Source organism: Akanthomyces muscarius, chromosome 6 (genome assembly GCF_028009165.1).
Source record: "Akanthomyces muscarius strain Ve6 chromosome 6, whole genome shotgun sequence".
Taxonomy (NCBI): Eukaryota; Fungi; Ascomycota; class Sordariomycetes; order Hypocreales; family Cordycipitaceae; genus Akanthomyces; species Akanthomyces muscarius.
Window position 1 is genome coordinate 593,518 of NC_079246.1, and position 17,394 is coordinate 610,911.

A 17,394-nucleotide genomic window follows, 5' to 3' on the forward strand; every position below is an offset into this window, starting at 1 on the left:
CCAAGAGCTGTCATCGATTGAGTTTAGGCACGTCAGGAAATGGAGCGGAAGACAAGATTTGCGCAAATCGCGGGGGAAAGGCCGCACAAAGACTCGAGCGTTGTACAAATCGCCCATCGTCACCGTGTCTTGCTCCTTGCTGTACGCAGCACCCGCATCGGACATGGGCAGCTGCACCACATCCACCACTTTTTAGCGGCGACCCAATGCCACCCACCTTGCCACCCCAACCCCAAATTCAGCCACCCACACCCCAGAATCCCTCACCTTGGGCGGCCATGGCCGACGTCACTTGAGCCGCCGCCTCTCCTCCCTTGCCCAGCCAGCCCTGTCTCATGTGGTCGTGTGTGTGTGTGTGTGCAGCGCATGATGAAGAGGGAGGGGGGGCGGTTGCAAAGAGAGAGAGAGAGAGAGAGGTAGGGGAACAAGCGTGTAGCGTGTTGACGTCGCGGCGCGCCCCCAACTACTAATATCCGTGTCATGGGCAGTACTCCGTAGACGGATGACACTTTCTCCCTTTTTCATCTTTTTTTAATGTACGACATTCACAAACAAAACAAAAAACCTGTGCACCCCTCGAGACTGTTTTTTTAAGGCAATATTCCCACCAATTTTCGAATCGTCGTCCCGGCTCAGGAACAAGAAAAGCCACTCTGTTTACTTAGCCCGGCCCGCCCGCTCAAACTCCGACCTTCTCCGTTCGGCTCGGCTCAAGCACCTCCAAGCCTGCGGCGCTTTGCTTTGGTTCGCGAAGATACATATACCCACCCGGCTAAACAAGCTTTCCAGAGCTCTCTGTTTGGGTACAATAGCCCCGGAGAACCCACTCCTCCTCATGCAATTCGTGATTCTAGGTAATTGCTAATCGTTTTGTGGTTCAGTCGACCTGCGACCCCCCGTCTTCGGCCTTGTTTCTCTCCGCGGGTGCGCCAGACGCCGTTGCTATTACGCGACGCAAAAAGGCCTGCGCCGTAGCCTATATACTAGCATCACACACACGCACACAACACGCACCACCACCCTTTTCCGCCTTTTCCTGCAAGCCGCGACGTTACCCCGCGTCTTTCCGAGGTTTCAAATTTTTTTTCTGTTTTAATTTGACCAATTCTACTCCGTTCCCCTCCTTCCCCGTGTGTCGTTGCCCCTCATTAAGGATCGGGCCTCTCTTCCCTTTCCCTTCTTCACCATGAGTGCCTCCATCTCCAGACTCCTTCTTACATCCCGCGCCGCCGCCACTTCTCGCTCCTCCTGCACCCTTCGAGCTTCATCCCTGTCCCGTCCTACCTTTGGAGCTCTCCAGACCTACACCCCCGCCGCCTTTCGCACCATGGCCACTTCACAGAAGATCAAGGTCAAGAACCCCGTCGTCGAGCTCGATGGCGACGAGATGACCCGCATCATCTGGCAGAGCATCAAGGACAAGTTCATCCACCCCTACCTCGACATTGATCTCAAGTACTACGATCTCGGCCTCGAGTACCGTGACCAGACCGACGACCAGGTCACCATTGACGCCGCCGAGGCCATCAAGAAGTACTCTGTTGGTGTCAAGTGCGCGACCATTACCCCCGATGAGGCCCGCGTTGAGGAGTTCAAGCTCAAGAAGAGTAAGTTGTCCATGGCCTCTCCCATCGTCTCAACGCTCGGCTCCAGGCATTATTACTTGCCGGAACTCTGCTGCGTTCTGTACTTGACCAAACCAATGCTGACCAACACACAGTGTGGCTCTCCCCCAACGGCACCATCCGCAACGCCCTCGGCGGTACAGTCTTCCGTGAGCCCATCGTCATCCCCCGAATCCCCCGCCTCGTCCCCGGCTGGAAGCAGCCCATCATCATCGGCCGCCACGCCTTTGGCGACCAGTACCGCGCCAAGGACCGCGTCATCCCCGGCCCCGGCAAGCTCTCCATGGTCTACACCCCCGAGGGCGGCAAGCCCGAGGAGCTCGAGGTCTTTGACTTTAAGACGTCGGGCGGCGTCGCCCAGACCCAGTACAACACGGACGAGTCCATCACCGGCTTCGCCCACGCCTCCTTCAAGCTCGCCCTCGACAAGGGCTACCCCCTCTACATGAGCACCAAAAACACCATTCTCAAAAAGTACGACGGCCGCTTCAAGGACATTTTCCAGGAAATCTACGACTCCACTTACAAGCAGGACTTTGAGGCCAAGAAGATTTGGTACGAGCACCGCCTCATTGACGACATGGTTGCCCAGATGATGAAGAGCTCTGGCGGCTACATTATGGCTCTCAAGAGTACGTTGGCCTGCACGGAACTGTCTTTCTTTGTTTTTTGCCTCACTCTTCTTTTCTCATTTTCTGCTTCCACCTAAAATCAAGCCTCCTTTGGTTTACGTCTTTTCGGTTTTAATTGCACTTTGCTAACGCCCCCCAGACTATGACGGTGACGTCCAGTCCGACGTCGTCGCTCAGGGCTTCGGCTCCCTCGGCCTCATGACCTCGGTCCTCATCACCCCTGACGGCAAGACGTTCGAGTCCGAGGCCGCCCACGGCACCGTCACCCGCCACTACCGCGAGCACCAAAAGGGCAACGAGACGTCGACCAACCCCATCGCCTCCATCTTTGCCTGGACCCGCGGCCTCGTCCAGCGCGGCAAGCTCGACGAGACCCCCGACGTCGTCTCCTTCGCCGAGGCCCTCGAGCGCGCCTGCATCGACACCGTCGACGTCGACGGCATCATGACAAAGGACCTCGCCCTCGCCTGCGGCAAGACGGGCCGCGAGGACTACGTCACCACCACCGACTACCTAAACGCCGTCGAGCGCCGCCTCAAGCAGAGCTTCTCCCAGGGCAAGCTGTAAAAATGCCGAAGAGGGAAAAATAAAAATAAAAAGCATCAACTCAAAAGAATATTTTCTATATACATCTAGCCGCGCTGTTTTTTAGCCCTCTTTTTTTATTGGCCCATGAACTTGGTTTGTTGCTACATGCTCACGAAATGGAGCAAACGACGGACGCAATGGTTCTGCCCCTCCGAGGCAGACCCGCAAGAGATCTGCTTCGTCTCCGGCATCGGAAGCACGGCACAGACCCGCGGCATCCGAACGAGAGAGAAAAAACAGCGCATGGTGTTGGAAACATGGTAAAGAGGGACATGTGACGGGATAGGAACGAGATTTATATACCACATAACATTTCAGTCATGTCAGCCCCCCCAAAGACGTGTGGGTTTTTTTTGGGAATATACATTGCATCTTCGCTACTCCCCAGGGAATCCTTGCACAGTGAGGACTCGCTGATTAGTTGTATTTGGAAATTGCATCTTTCATTGAAAATTGACCTGAATTGTAATCGCTGCTAAAAGTACATGAATCTCTTTTTTTCTTATTCCCTCCGTCAAAATATCCAGCTGGTGACGGAAATCTCGTCTGCATCACTGTTCCCGTTGTTTGCGCCCCTTTGTCCATTTTTGTTGTATCCCTGCTCAGCCAGATATCCCTTCTCCTTTGATTGCCTGCCTTGGTGCTTTTTTTTTTTGCTGTCTCGGATGTATACACTGTGTTAGCCGTTCACAGAGACAAGCAAGACAGCTACATTACGCAGCAAAATGTATTTGATCCCATGACCCCAAACGGAAACTCATGTAGCGAAAAGTGAAACCCCCTTTGGAAGAAGAAAAACCCCCGACTTATTCTAGACCAGCATGTATTGTTTGTGCTGCTAGTGTTGTGAATACGTGGATGGGCAGCTTCCTCTATTGCCACGGCGCTTCTCAAACGAAAAAAAGGCAAACAGCGCCGCAGTTACTCGGCAGCCTCCCTCTTCACGCGGCGACCGCTCGGCGTGCCGTCGGCGTCGCTCTTGCGCTTCTTCTTGGCCGGCCTGCTGGCCGAGCCGCCCGGCCTGTATCCGGCGTCGTCTTTTCTCTTGCGCTTGCCGCGACCGACGGGCGTGCCGTGGTCGTGGTCCTCCTCCATGCTAGCGTCCGCGTCGCCGGCCTTGTCGCTCTTTTCCACCGTGGCGGCGGCGGCGGCGGCGGCGACATTGCTCGCGCGAGAGGACACGCCGCTCGCGCGCTTACTCCGGGCGGAGGGCTTGCCGCCGCGTTCGGCGCGTCCGCCGCGGGACTTGCGAGCGCTGGTGCCGTTGCCGTGGCCGCTGGCGGAGGCGGCGGCGGCGGCATCGGCAGCATCACCACCGGCGGTGGCGTCGTCGTGGTGCGCCGCCTCACCGTCCTGGAGGAAGATTTTGGGAGCGTGCTTGCGCAGCCAGTTGGTGACGCTGGTCGGGTTCTTGAGGTGCGGATGCGAGGCGAGGTGGCTGTTGGGGTGGGCGCGGGGCGCGAGCGTCGGGAGGTGGGCGTCGGTGTTGAGGCTGTTGTCCACGGAGAAGATGTAGTCATCGACGTCGTCGGCCGTCAGGAAGCTGGCGGGGTGCGACTCGCCGTCGGCCACGGTCAGGTCCTCAATCAGGGACGCGTGAGCGCCCTTGGCCGCGGCGTAGCTGGTGTGTGGCACCGCCGTCAGGAGCTCCTCGAGCTTCTTCAGGGCGGCGGCTTTTGTCGACGCGTGGTCGCGGTCGATGGCGAGCGTTGGGGCCTTGGCGTCGTCGTTCGGCGGGAGGGCCACGTCTATGCGCTTGTCAAGAGGGATCTGGGCAGAGTTGTTGATGTCGAGGAGGATGTCGAGGAGGCGGCTAGAGACGGTCGGGTCAGCAGTTTATCAGCAGGTAGAGTTGATGCACAACGTACTCATTTTCAACGGCCAGGCGCTTCACCGTCGTTGCCGTCTTTGCTTCTTGCTTGTGCAGCTCTTCGCCGCTTTGCATCTTCCTATCAAACACGATGCGCATCTTTCGGTACTTTTTCTTCCATGACTTGTAGCCGACCGTCTTGCGCTCGGTAGGGCGCTCCAACTTGAATTGTATTTCTTCCATTGCGGATTTGTGATGTGTGGTTTATGCAAAGAATTGGAAGAAAAGCGCAATGGCGGAGAGCAGGCTCTTAGCGTTGAGGACGCGACGCTGCTGAGCGTCAGCAAGACTGTCCTGGTCCTTGGCGTAGCTTCCGGCTGGTTGGGCGCGCGCGCGAACAGCAGTGTTGGAGTTTTGATGATGAAATGCGGCGCGATAATCGAGGTTGAATGAAAAATCTGTAGCGGGAGATGCCAATGCGCGGAAATTTGACGGACGTTGAAGCGGGAGGGAGGATGGAGTTTGATGAAGAAGGCAGGGAGGGATGGGGATGTGACGGAGATGGAGAGGGCGAGAAAAGGGTTTGCTTGAGGCGCCTCTACGGGCTGTGAACAGACACCACCATGTCGAGGCGCGGTGGGTATCGTCGCGCACTCAAACTGCGCTGGCGCCAGACGCACCTACCCTGCAGGGCCGCCATTTTTGCATTTTCTACTTATATATTCATCTTTCGCTGGCGAATGTAAATCGTCATTGAGATTTGAGTGACCAGGCGAGCACGATTAAAGAGAAGGTGTATTAGACTTTTACATTGAACGCAAAATGAGGTTCTTCCTAACGAGCTTATGACAAACAGAACTTCACCTACAAAAGGATACACACCGGAAACTGCGTCCTGCTGTATGATTCACTTTTAGATTGGGCTCTACTGTATGCTGTCTGGGCCAAGTCGTCGAACACACCATGTTGGACCTTGATCTTCTTAGCAAGGTTACGGATCCTGAGAACATTCCATTCGTCAGGCGCGACAGGACTGTTATTCTCTCTGACAACGTTGGGTCAGACGAGACTAAGCTACTGAATGTTGCACTGCGAATGGCAAAGGAAGTCGCTGCACATCCATTGACCGCATAACTTACTGGTATGGCTGAGAGACAGATTGGCGCCGGGCGCGAATATGAAGGAGGTCTTGGACGAGAACCGCCGCCTTTTCAAACGACGCGTCGAATCTCCATGTGGCGAAGACACGGATTTGCGTAGGACTATGCTGAGCGTCTTTGGGAAAGCCCTAGGCGATCAGATCTGGGCTCTACCCGCGCTCCTGTTCTCCCACAATGTCTTGATGGAGAAATCGCCACCCAATCAAGCGTGCATTGTGGATTAATCATGGTCTATTTCTAGCATATGTCATAGTGCTAGGCAACGAAACGGTGCGCCAAGGTACAAATGGAGTCGCTTCACGTCTTCACACACGGCAGGGCAAAGTTTTATGTTGGTAGGTTTTCAAGATGACGAAATTAGTCGTTGGAAGGCACTGTGGGTGAATGAATCATTTATGACATCTTTTTAACTAGGACCGTGCCCAAGTCGCATCACGCAGCGCCTTGACCTGGTCGTGGTTTCTCTGAACCCCTTGCAGCTGCTGTTCAATAGCCATGTAAGTCTGATCAGAGCTGCTCCTGCCCAACTTGCCCAACTTGTCCCTAGCATCTTTGTAGGCTTTCAGGGCGCGGTCCTCGCCACGCTCTACCTCATTGAGAATTGCCTCCTCATCCTTGCCCGTCACCATTGATTTGAGATTGACCCATCCGCGATGGAGATCCCCGGTTGTAGAAGTCGACGTCTCCGGATCGCCTCCAAGACGCCGGACCTCTGTCTGAAGGTCGAGGGCAGCTGTCCCACACTCTTGAGCTCGTTGGACAAAGTATGACTTCAGTTCGGGATTCTTGATGTCCTCCGCAGATGCCTTAAATCCTTTCTCGCCATCTTTTGAGTATTCGATCAAGTCGTTCAACACGTCAATGACGTCTTTATTCGCGTTACCCTTATGTGGATTAGCCACGCTTGCTGGGATTGGCGTCTGTCAAGTAGTAACTTACCATGATGAGTTATGAGTTATCAGGAAATCTTTGATATGATGATTAGTAGAAGCTGTGATGAGTACGATTGACTTGTGAGTGTTCGAGAAAGACCAAAGGCATGCTTTAAGTAATTATTTCTACGTTGGCAGATCATTCTGCAGTGAATACATTTTCCAAGGCCGCGCTCACCACTTCCGTGATCACGTTGCTTCTTTCATCATATTTGTAGCTTTGACGTCACAACATGCGCCAGAACAGGATTGGCAGTAAGTTAAATCTGTTTATTGACCAAGATCAGCGTAAGAGGTCGAGACCTTGCCACATCATGATGCATGATGCAGCTACTTGCGTCACACAGTAGTACAGTGTCTCACTGGTGACAACCAAAAGCAAAGATCATGTACCAGGTGTACGACGAAAATGGGGCATGCTCATAATAATACACCTCAAACTGCATGGCATAACATCTAAAAGATGCCTAGGCCATGGATTTTGCAAATTTATGATCACTGGTGGCATAGTGTCTGCTACTGTGCTTTGGATCTCGTTGCGGTGCGCACGAAGCCAGACATCGCCATGTGTGAGGCCCACAGGTAGATATTACTGCGCACTTACACTACGTTTAACAGGCATACTGTGAGGACTGGTAGTGTTAGGTCAACCACCCGGTCATAGAGACCAAAAAGATGTAGCAATGGTAGCCAACAGGGCCGGATATCCTTGACGTCCACTCTATCATATCTATCAGGTCCGTGACACATACCTACCCATGAATCTACTAATTTTATCATGTATTTCTCCTTACTTTACAGAATAATCCTTTTTCTTGAACTCAATATTAGTTACGTGAGCTTTTTTTAAATTGGGTTCATTTAATGTATTGATTATATTGAATTAACGTTAAGTATTTTCAAGTTAAGAAATAAAGTAGCTCAGAAGTAGGGATATTTTCGTAGCTCTCTATTGTAATAAGCAGCACTGTGATATATACTCTATTGATTCAATTTGGAGTTTGATTCTAGCATAAAGACAAGACTTTCACAAGGGACTCCTGTGCCGCCCCCAAATGGGCGCTGTCGACAACACCGAACACATGCACAGTGCAGCATTTGTTGTTACCTGTCATCTACATGCCACTCAATGCATGCTCATTTTAAATCTCACTCAACAGTGTCCTCTGCTTTAAAGGATGGCGACTGGGCTTCCCGGCTTCCTGGACCTTCCCCCAGAATTGCGCAACAAGGTTTGGCGGGCGGCGCTGCCCACCAACGTTGGGCGGACCCTCTACTTCTGTAGAGACAAGCGCTATTAGTGTTCGCGCAGACGGAAGAGCCCGACCCTATATTTCTCAAGAATATTGCCGAAATGGCCATAGATTTTCAAACAGACTCGCTAGATGACGACAAAGAGTTCTATATACCGCTTATTTTCGTCAAATCGGGAGGCACGCGGCATCACGTTGTCCTGGCTCGACGAGGAGGTATGCATCTAGCTAACGTCAAGAATTATGCATCGCTAAACGCACAGTGACAAGGTATCAAATTTGAGCGGCCGCGGCCTGGGCGATGCCTCTTTAGGCGTCCGTTCGACTGCACATCCGACACGATGTATGTCCATGACGACAAATGGGACGACTTTTATCTGCAGCCGATAGAGCGAATAGACGTGCCTGAGCTTATGGACTAAAGTGTTAATATTAACAGGGAGATTAATAGAAGCACTATCTCTAAGGTGCTTTTTATGCAGGACGACACTGTAGTCGTGGCTACCTGGTTTGTATTCGTGGCTAGATGTCACTGTGATCTTCGTCGTGGTCAGCGCGCTGCTAGACGTCCCGTACGAATCATGCCGGTAGGAGCTGCACGGCACTGACGGTGAGGCGCTTGTCTGGTATAGAAGGACTTCTGATTTCGAAGCTTGGCAGAGAACAGGTAACTTTGTCGACGAGGATTTACATGGAAAGATAGAACAGTTTGCTCGCGATAACTTGGAGGAGCAGCACTCATTCTAGAACTTGCCCACCCTAGAAATCCGCCCTGTCACCATCGTTCGAGCCTAATGACATATATTTCTATTTACTGAGTAAGTTGAAAAGACAGGTGGTCCACCGCCGGCGATACGAATAAGCTTACGCAGTAGTGCACCACTGGCCGTGCTAACCAGGCCACGGCGTCTGGTGATGGGGAAGCTGTCGCCATGCATCACAGTGAACGACATCAACTATTACCTCAGGTTACCATGCGACGTGTATAAATATCAATCTCACATATATTGAATCACTGCTTTTGTACCAATCTGAGCAATGCCGACGTCACCAAAGTAGAAACCATCTCCACCACGAATCCCACATCCCTCAACGAGACCCTCCCTCCCGCACCTCAATTCCAGTACTTGCTAATGAGAATCTTCGCCTCCGCACCCAAGGCACCTGCCGCACCGCCAATCACCGCGCCAGCCGCCGTACCGACAATGGGCAGCACGCTTCCCACAAGAGCACCAACCGCGGCGCCCGCTGCGGCGCCTGCCAAAACACCCGTTCCGTAGCCCGCCAGCTCGGCGCCCTTTGGACCCAGATTCTGCTGCGCCCACTCCGAGCTCTCAACCTTTTTGTCCACCCATCCACCGACCGCGGCACCAGCGGCCGCGCCACCCGCCGCAGCACCGACCGCGACAATGGCGGCGCCGGTCGCCAGCGTCGCTCCTCCGGCGGCCGTGATGGCCGTCGCCTTGGTCCCGACGGCGAAGACGCCGATGCCCGTGACGTTGGCCGCCAGATCCATGCCGGCCTGGGCCTGCTCGCTCTTGCTGATGCCCTTGTGCTCCCCCGTGCCCGTCGCCGCGTGAGCCTGTCCCGACAGTGACATGACGCCAATGAAGACGCCGAGTGGGCCCAGAATCTTGGAGCCGGTGCCGACGTACTTGGACAGCCCGCCTGCGCGCTCAATGACGGCCAGCGTGCCCGACTCGAGGGTCTGCGTCGCCGCCACGATGCCCGGCGAGTCGACGCGCTGAATCAGCGGCTCCAGCTGCCCGGCCTTTTTCATAATGGTCCCGAGCTCGCCTGCGAAATCGGCGAGCCCTTGCTCCGTGGCACCCTCGAGCCCGCGCAGCGTCACGGCGAGGCGCACCTTGCCGTAGTCATCGCTGAGCTGCGCCAGGTTGGTCGTGTGCTTGTTGAGCTGCGTGATGATGCGCGAGGACGCGTCCTTGAGCTTGTCCAGCACCAGCGAGCCGTCTTCCGAGTACTTTGAAAAGTTGAGCAGCTTGTGCTCGTACGCCGTCTTCCACTCCTGCACGATGAAGTCAATGTAGCTGGACCCCTTGACGCCCCCCGTCTTGGCATTGGCGAGGTACGTTTCGAATTTGACCGCCATTTCGCTTCCCTCCGCCAGTGAGCTTTGGAGGAACTTGGCAAAGTCGCCGGCTGCTGCTCGCCCGGCCACGCGGTACTGCTGGATCAGCGCACCGCCGCCTTTGAGGTTGAGGTCCTCCAGGTGGATCTTGTCATTGGCTCGCGCCGCAATATCCTTCCATGCCCAGCCGGCGAATTCGGGAGGCGGATTCGCGTTTGTGCCCGAGGGGTCTGCCAGCATGGTTGGGTTCCCGTGCGCGTACTGATACAGATTCGATCCGTCGGCCGACCCTTTGGGGTCGGCGGAGACGAACCGGCCCAGCCATGGGGCATAGTATCGGACGCCGAAATGGTACAGGCCTATTTCGTCTCGCTCTTTGCCCAAGAACCTATATCGTTTCGGAACTTCTGTTTCTCGAAAGACTGAGCTTACGGATGACACGCCATACGGCGTGAACTCCTCGTACGAGAGAACATTGGCGTTTTCGTCCACCTCCACCGTCGCCGAGCCCTGGAAGTTGCCGAGTTGATAACGGTACAATAATCCGGGAGCCCTGCTGTCTCCCCCCAGCGTACGCTTCTCGACGAGAAGGAGCTGTCGGCCGGATTCGATAATTCGCAGGCTATGCACCTCGACTGAAACATCTCCGCCTCCTGCGTACTTGCGAAATACTTCAAATGCGCCGCCAATATAAATCGTCTCCTTCAGAACCTTGGGCTTCTCGGACTCGGCCTGTCGCTCAATCACCTTTCGCACCCGCTTCCCGGTTGCGTCGTATCGGTAGTAGATGGTTTCTCTGGCTTCCGAGCCCTTGCCGCAAGTTTGCACAGATCTCACCATCCGCTCGCCGTAGTCATACACCGTGCTCGGTAGTCCTGGCATTGACGACATGTTGCCAGGCTCGGCCTCGGAGCCATCGTAATGGTACGTCTCCGTCACATCGCCCACAGAAGTGCGACTCAGCCGGTTGTTCTGCTGGCTGGGAGCAACAAGGCTCTTCTCCTCGTAGTAGTAGCGCCTCGTGTATGACTGCCCATCGGTCAAGTTTGCATGTCTGAGGCTTTGAATATTATTCACGGCGTCGTATACATATTTTTCGACGTAGCGCCCCATTGCCTTGGCATCATTCGGATGGTCAACTCGTCCGTCAGCACTCGGTGTACTGTTGCCGGCGCCATGACGATCCTTCGCCATTTGCATCTGCCCAATGTGCTCTCTCCCGGTCGCTTCGACCAATCTGGCAAGAGAGTCGTACGTAAATGTCTGCATGGCTTCGACTCGGTGGTTGCGGAAGAAAATTGCCTGCGATGCCTTGTCTGTTACGTGGGTTATGTTGCCCAAGGCATCGAAGACGTAGTTCAAGTCTTGTAAGTGCTCTCTGCGCTCTCGACGGCTGGACTTTCGCCTTGGGCGAGCACCGTGATCGCCTTCACTTGAATTGCCGCTTTGCGAGCGGCTGCGTGATCTACTCGGCGACCTCTTTCGTACCCGGATTGTTTCAATGCGACAAACACGAAAGGTGTTTTTATCGTAGTGGAACAAGGTGTGCATGCCATTTCCTTGTTGTATCTTGCTTCGCTGCCCTTTTGCATCATATTCGATATCATCAATCACGCTATCCACAGAAGCTGCATCCTTGACGTTTGTCTCGACTTTTCGAATCAAGCCACGTTCGTTGTAATGATACGAGGTCATTGTGCCATCTGGAAGTATTGTTTTCGTCGGTTTCCCCAAAGCATCATAGGAAACAGTCTCAACAAACCCTTCTTCCTGCAAAGCTAGTTTCTGAGGAGATGACCAGTCGAGGGCAGTTTTGTAGTCGCATGCAAGCTGACGGGTGCTCTCGCCAAGATTTCCCTTGAAGTCGTACTTTGGGGTTCTCGTAGTTCCAGTCTGGTCATACGCGAGTACGATGCGACCGTTGGCGTTGTATAATTCGGGGTCGGTTCGCGTTTCACCGTATTTCGACGCTTCCACCAACGATTCATTTTCGCCGTCGCGGATATGCAGGCCAACGATTCGTCTTTTGCGATCGTACTCGGTCCGGAACCTCTGCCCGCGGGCGTTCCACGTAAGGATGGGGATCCCGCTGACGTCTGGCAGTGTCCATCTTGTTCCATTATCCATGTGCGTCTCACTCATAACCCATCCTCCCATGGCAAATATGTTTGTTGCCGTCTCCCGCCCAAGTGAGTCTTCGAGCTTTACCGGCATTCCTTGCACATCGAGAAACGACGGCTGCCTCAAGACTTGGTCCTTTACCTTGGAGGTAGAAGTTGGCGGTTGCGGGTTTCGGAGTATCTCGAAATTAACACATACTCTTCCCAACGAGTCAAACTTCACACTGCTCGGAGTTTCGGCGAGGGAAGCAGAGTGCATTGCTGCTTCTTTCTCCAATGTCCCGAGTTGGCCATGGCATCGCTGTCCGTACCATGTCGGCATGTAGGCTGCTCGAGGAAGCAGCTTAAAAAAGCCACCAACATCTTCATCAGTAGATGGGTCCTCGATAAGGACCGTGTCAATTTTGTCCCATTGCTCAGAGCCCCAGGGATCATGCTTGACCTTGGACCATGTGTGATCCGGCGACACGACGGCGACGGGCCTAGCGATGGCATCATACAGCATGATGGACGAAGCTCCGTATATGGCCTTGTCTTGAAACCTGTGGCTCCCGCTGAAAAACGGCTCGTATTGTCTCACAGGCTTGTTTTTGTTGTTGAAAATCACCCATGAGCTCGTGAGCCATCGCTGTTGGATCTTGGGCTGTATTGCGAGACCACCCTCCACACCGCTGCTCACGTCTAATGTTAATGGGCCTGACTCGCATTGCGCTTTTACTTGGATGCCGCGACCCAAGCCGTCAGAGTAAGAGACCGTGACGAAAACTCGACTCTGAACACCTTCGGGCAGATCCGATTCGTGTGTTTCGCGGCTTAGCGATGAGACCCAATTCGGCTGCGGCTGTCTACGATGCTTCGTCCGATGATACGCGAAAAAGTCATAGACTGTCCTGGTAGTGGCTTTGCCGAGATATTTATGAGAAAGGCCGGTGGGATTATTGAAAAATTCGCGAGTCTCATCTTCATTCAGCACGGCGTGGACACCATCCAGGGAGTCACCCAAGTTTTCCTCAGGCTTGCCCATGGCAGCGGAAGCGACAACGTTTCCCATAATGTTGAAGAGAGCTTTTGATCGATTTCTGTTTGAGTCCATAACCAGGAATGGAGCCAAAAGGCGGTAGTCATTTCCTGCCTTTGCAAGCGGCAGCGACGGGTCGACATTTCTTTCGCCCGCCGTAACGGTATTCCCATACGGGTCGCGTACTTCTTGAATCAACAAATCGTACTTGTCATAATCGTAAAACACTTCGGCAGGGGCACTGTCTCTATCGAATTGTGGTCTGGAACGTCGAATAGTAAAGAAATGTCGTTTCGCTTCTTCAAGCTCTTCACTCGGACTCGCGTCTCGTTGCGCAGCAAAAAAAGCTTGTCCAGAGGGAGCCCACCATCCTGGTTTCGCATGTATCCTGGAAAAATTGCAATCTTTCTCCAGAGTTTTGATGAGTTCCTCAGAGCGTATCTTGCCTGATGTGACGTAGTGCTGAGCCTGATCGTCTGTGAGACTAAGTTGGAAGTTTTTCCAAGGCAGACTCAGTGACTCCACGACACCAAGTGGCAACGGTCCAGTGAGGTCGTTCTTTCGATAAATCGAGCAACTTTCTTTGAGAAGACGCCTATAGGTAGTAGTACTTGATGGATACGGCCCAGTGAAATTTTCGAATGGGATATCGAAAGCTCCAGATGCCAGTCGTCTCACGATTTGCAAGGCATCATTAAATAGCACCGCTTCTTTTGCACCGCTATGCGCCCTTCTCCTGCAGGCATCAATATTGATGACTTCATAGGATTGGGATTGAGCAGGTAGCGGGAGAATAAAATTCTCTCTTGTTTCGACGCTGTTGGTGAAAGCCGCTGTTGACAGGACGGCATGGCTGCGCATCTGCGCCTTTCTATCCTCCTCGGTCAGACGCTTGTCAGGGTCCGGGTGTCGTCGTCCATAAGAGACAACCATTGATTTCAACTGATTCCCATAAAAATCTGTTTCCAAAACCATAGTGTGCGAGATTCTAGGATCAAACTGCATAATTGACCCAGCGCGATAGCGCTTTCTGTCGTAGGCCATCTCAAGAGACTCTTTGGGGCGCACAAACAGAACAGCATGAGAATTCGGACCGACAGGTTGGCGTAGCTCAAGATGCATATTGGACTCTTGCACAATGTATGGGAAAGCTTGCAGATTGGTGCCATCAATAGCGTAAGATTCCGACCGGAGCACTTGTCCCCGTAAGGCGCGACATGCCTCTCGCCTCTCTTGATGATTCAATGTGTATGGAACCTCGTGTCGTTTCGTAGTGATTGAAAATGGCAGGACCGGGTCTGTGAGCGATGCATAGCTCTGTATCTGGTCATCTCCGGTCCAGTACGGAATGTCGGAGTATCGAGTCACTAGCTTGCCATCGAGATACTCCCCAGTATGGTACCATGTTTTGGTCAAAACTGGTGGCATATTGGACTGCTTGCTGATGTTCGACATTGTGTTGTCTTGCTGTAGATTGGAATACAGCTCCGTGTCCCACGACTCGACCATTCCGAAGCCCCGAAATTCGCGCTCGACGCCGTCAAAATATCCGTCATGGTATGCGTACTTGGTGGTAAATAGACTTTTGCTGACTCTGTCAACAAGCTCTGCTTTTTCCACGCATTGCACTGGAAATGGCAGACGGGCCGTCCATGGGCGCCCGGCGCTTTTGTCTCTGGCATAAAATTGACAGGAACTTTCATACGTGACGCGCGTCTCCCAGCCCAGATTATTGTCAACGCCAACAAGGAGATACGGTTTGCCAGCTTCCATGAGGTCGAGGTACCTGATGTGATGACCAAAGTCTCCGGGGAGAATGGATGACCAGACAAGGCAGCCGGTACCTCGACCAAGCAGGTCGGAAACGCGTACATTTGTTGTCGAATCAATACCAGGAAAGCCTGTGATAGGTATGCCGTCGCTCCAGCCATTTCCAGAGAGGTTGTGGTATATCATTGGCACGTCATTTCCGAGATATACGACATCAGTTGTTCCCGAGCCATCAATATCGCTCAGAAGGAGATAGGTCTGGCTGAATAGATCGGGCCGATCAAAAACCGGCGGGTTCACCATTGCGACTTTGGCACCAAATTCACCGTAGCCCAGGTTTGGCCAGTAGCATATTTCTGAGTTGCGAACCCGAACCAGGTCCGCGAGTCCATCTCCTGTCATGTCAGAAGTATAAATCGCCTCACTGCCGTCCCAAAACAGGAGACGACTAGAATCGGGAGTCTCATCGTCTAGCGGGGACGGCTTGTAAGATGGTGTGTCGAATCCCACATCGCCCAATCCAGCATAAAATCGCAGCTCATTATCATCAATAATGACAATATCGGCGATGCCGTCTCCCGTCAGATCGATGAACTTGAGATTCTTATCCTTCATGTCGAGATTAGGAAACGACTCAAAGGCTCGGAAGGTATCCCAGCCGGAGTTCTCATCCAAATTTCGCTTATAGAAACCTGGTGTGGGTGCATTCATCTGAACAAGGTCGAGCTTTCCACCGCCGTCAAGGTCCATCCATTGTCTTGCATCGCGCCGAGAACCAGCTCCGGGGGACGATGGCAGAGTCTCCGCACGACCAAAATGCCCATTTCCGGAGTTTGGGACATACAGAAGGTTCCCGCCAACGGAAACTACGACGCCAGGCAATCCCTGCCCTTCTAAATCGAGGACTTGGTAGTCTCCACTGAAGCCTGCAGGGAGATTGGCCAAGGAAGACGACTTTAGCGCTTCAGACTGCCTGGCTGGCTGAGCTGCGGAGTAACGGAACTCGAGTGGTGGCATGAACTGTTTCTTGTAGGTGTCACCGCACCTCTGCCAACTTTCCTGGGTAATGGACGTTACTATCGAAGCGACTGCGAGGCCTGTTGACGGATCTTTGCCAATAGCTTCATGGGTGAGGTTGAAAGAAGCAACGAGACAATCTCGTCCGACCGTGGGCTCATCGGGGAAATGATGAAACATTAAAACTCTTTGACAAAGGCGATAAGTCCGGATCTCGAAACCAGCTCGACGCGTTGAGAAAGGATCTGGACGTGGCTGCCATTCCTTGCATTCCTCAACGGAAGGATTTTGACGATCGTGCTCGCCGTAGTCAAAGACAACCTCGAAGAGCCAATTGTTGTTGCTTTTGAACGCTGGATTCAAATTGGAAATGGTATTACCATATTTGATGCGCTTGATGTAACGTGCCGCCGATCGCTCTCGCTCTGATCTTTGCTGCTCATGTGAGCTGGCTGTATCAATGCCGCAAGAATCTTCGACCTTGTACTGATACAGTGTCTCATTTCCTTTGTCGTCATAAGACCGTGTCGGCAGCCATTCAAATATCCGCGAAGGTCGCAGCGGGTCAAATACACGGCTCTCGTCGCAGTCACCATAGATCGTCGTGACATTAGCACCCGTTTTGACCTCCCAATGGCTTTCGTCTGTCTCTTGATTGGATATTCTCAGAATTCTAATTGACCCGTTGTCAATTCTAGGTTGATAGCGGGTAGATTGAAGCAGAGGGTTTCCATCGTAGCGAGAATCAGACACGGGTATAACTGTTCCGTCCGGCTGCACTTCCAGCGAGGGAACGAGATCCTCAGCCCCCGCCAGCATAAACACATCGGACTCATCCTCGTCGCGATATCGTGGCAATCCTTTATCAGTCTTTCGCACAATTGACTGGTTAGATACTTGCCAGCCAAGGCCAAAACTGCCATTGCCGGCTCCGGAATTATACGAGAGACTCAGCGCCACAGAGCTGCCGGCTCTTCCATTACTTGTCTTGATCGGAACAGAAAAATTGCCAGTGCCCGTGGCCGGGCTCACCGAGAACTTTTCTCCAATTCCTTTGATGCCTCCTCCGCCCTTTGGTAGCTGTACAGATGGAAGGGTGAATGGACTCGGCGCCTCACCACTTGATGGATTGCTGCTCTCCCCAGTCTCACGCCCAGAGCCAGTCGAAACTTGACCACTAGCTTGTCCCCTATTGCTGCTATTATCCAATGGCGGATTTAGATAATCCATTTTCGATTGTATCGTAGGAAGCTTGGCTATTGCTGTGTCTCGACTTTGATTGACCAAAGGCAAGGTAAGTACAGGAGTACAAATTCCAAGACAACGCAACTGGCGCACACAATTCACCTGAATAATTATGTGTTATATGTATTAAGCGTG

General features: G+C 53.1%; 6 protein-coding genes across 6 annotated transcripts; 3 read left to right on the top strand and 3 right to left on the bottom strand.

Moving 5' to 3' along the window:
* Positions 1 to 39: 39 nt before the first annotated feature.
* LMH87_000219 (uncharacterized protein) lies at positions 40 to 975 on the top strand (the record flags this gene model as incomplete). The annotated part of the gene is made up of 3 exons (XM_056198091.1): positions 40 to 141; positions 790 to 803; positions 882 to 975. 3 exons carry the CDS (start codon positions 40 to 42, stop codon positions 973 to 975), a joined length of 210 nt encoding a protein of 69 aa, XP_056055073.1.
* Positions 976 to 1,186: 211 nt separating this feature from the next.
* Positions 1,187 to 2,824, top strand: LMH87_000220 (uncharacterized protein; the record flags this gene model as incomplete). The annotated part of the gene is made up of 3 exons (XM_056198092.1): positions 1,187 to 1,607; positions 1,721 to 2,257; positions 2,397 to 2,824. 3 exons carry the CDS (start codon positions 1,187 to 1,189, stop codon positions 2,822 to 2,824), a joined length of 1,386 nt encoding a protein of 461 aa, XP_056055074.1.
* Positions 2,825 to 3,766: 942 nt separating this feature from the next.
* LMH87_000221 (uncharacterized protein) lies at positions 3,767 to 4,898 on the bottom strand (the record flags this gene model as incomplete). Its single annotated transcript, XM_056198093.1, has 2 exons — positions 3,767 to 4,658; positions 4,714 to 4,898. 2 exons carry the CDS (start codon positions 4,896 to 4,898, stop codon positions 3,767 to 3,769), a joined length of 1,077 nt encoding a protein of 358 aa, XP_056055075.1.
* Positions 4,899 to 6,225: 1,327 nt separating this feature from the next.
* LMH87_000222 (uncharacterized protein) lies at positions 6,226 to 6,757 on the bottom strand (the record flags this gene model as incomplete). The annotated part of the gene is made up of 2 exons (XM_056198094.1): positions 6,226 to 6,699; positions 6,755 to 6,757. The coding sequence occupies 2 exons, from the start codon at positions 6,755 to 6,757 to the stop codon at positions 6,226 to 6,228; spliced, it is 477 nt and encodes a 158-aa protein (XP_056055076.1).
* A 1,344-nt stretch (positions 6,758 to 8,101) lies between these two features.
* On the top strand, positions 8,102 to 8,422 carry LMH87_000223 (uncharacterized protein; the record flags this gene model as incomplete). The annotated part of the gene is made up of 2 exons (XM_056198095.1): positions 8,102 to 8,216; positions 8,271 to 8,422. The coding sequence occupies 2 exons, from the start codon at positions 8,102 to 8,104 to the stop codon at positions 8,420 to 8,422; spliced, it is 267 nt and encodes an 88-aa protein (XP_056055077.1).
* A 692-nt stretch (positions 8,423 to 9,114) lies between these two features.
* LMH87_000224 (uncharacterized protein) lies at positions 9,115 to 17,244 on the bottom strand (the record flags this gene model as incomplete). Its single annotated transcript, XM_056198096.1, has 1 exon — positions 9,115 to 17,244. One exon carries the CDS (start codon positions 17,242 to 17,244, stop codon positions 9,115 to 9,117), a length of 8,130 nt encoding a protein of 2,709 aa, XP_056055078.1.
* Positions 17,245 to 17,394: the final 150 nt, after the last annotated feature.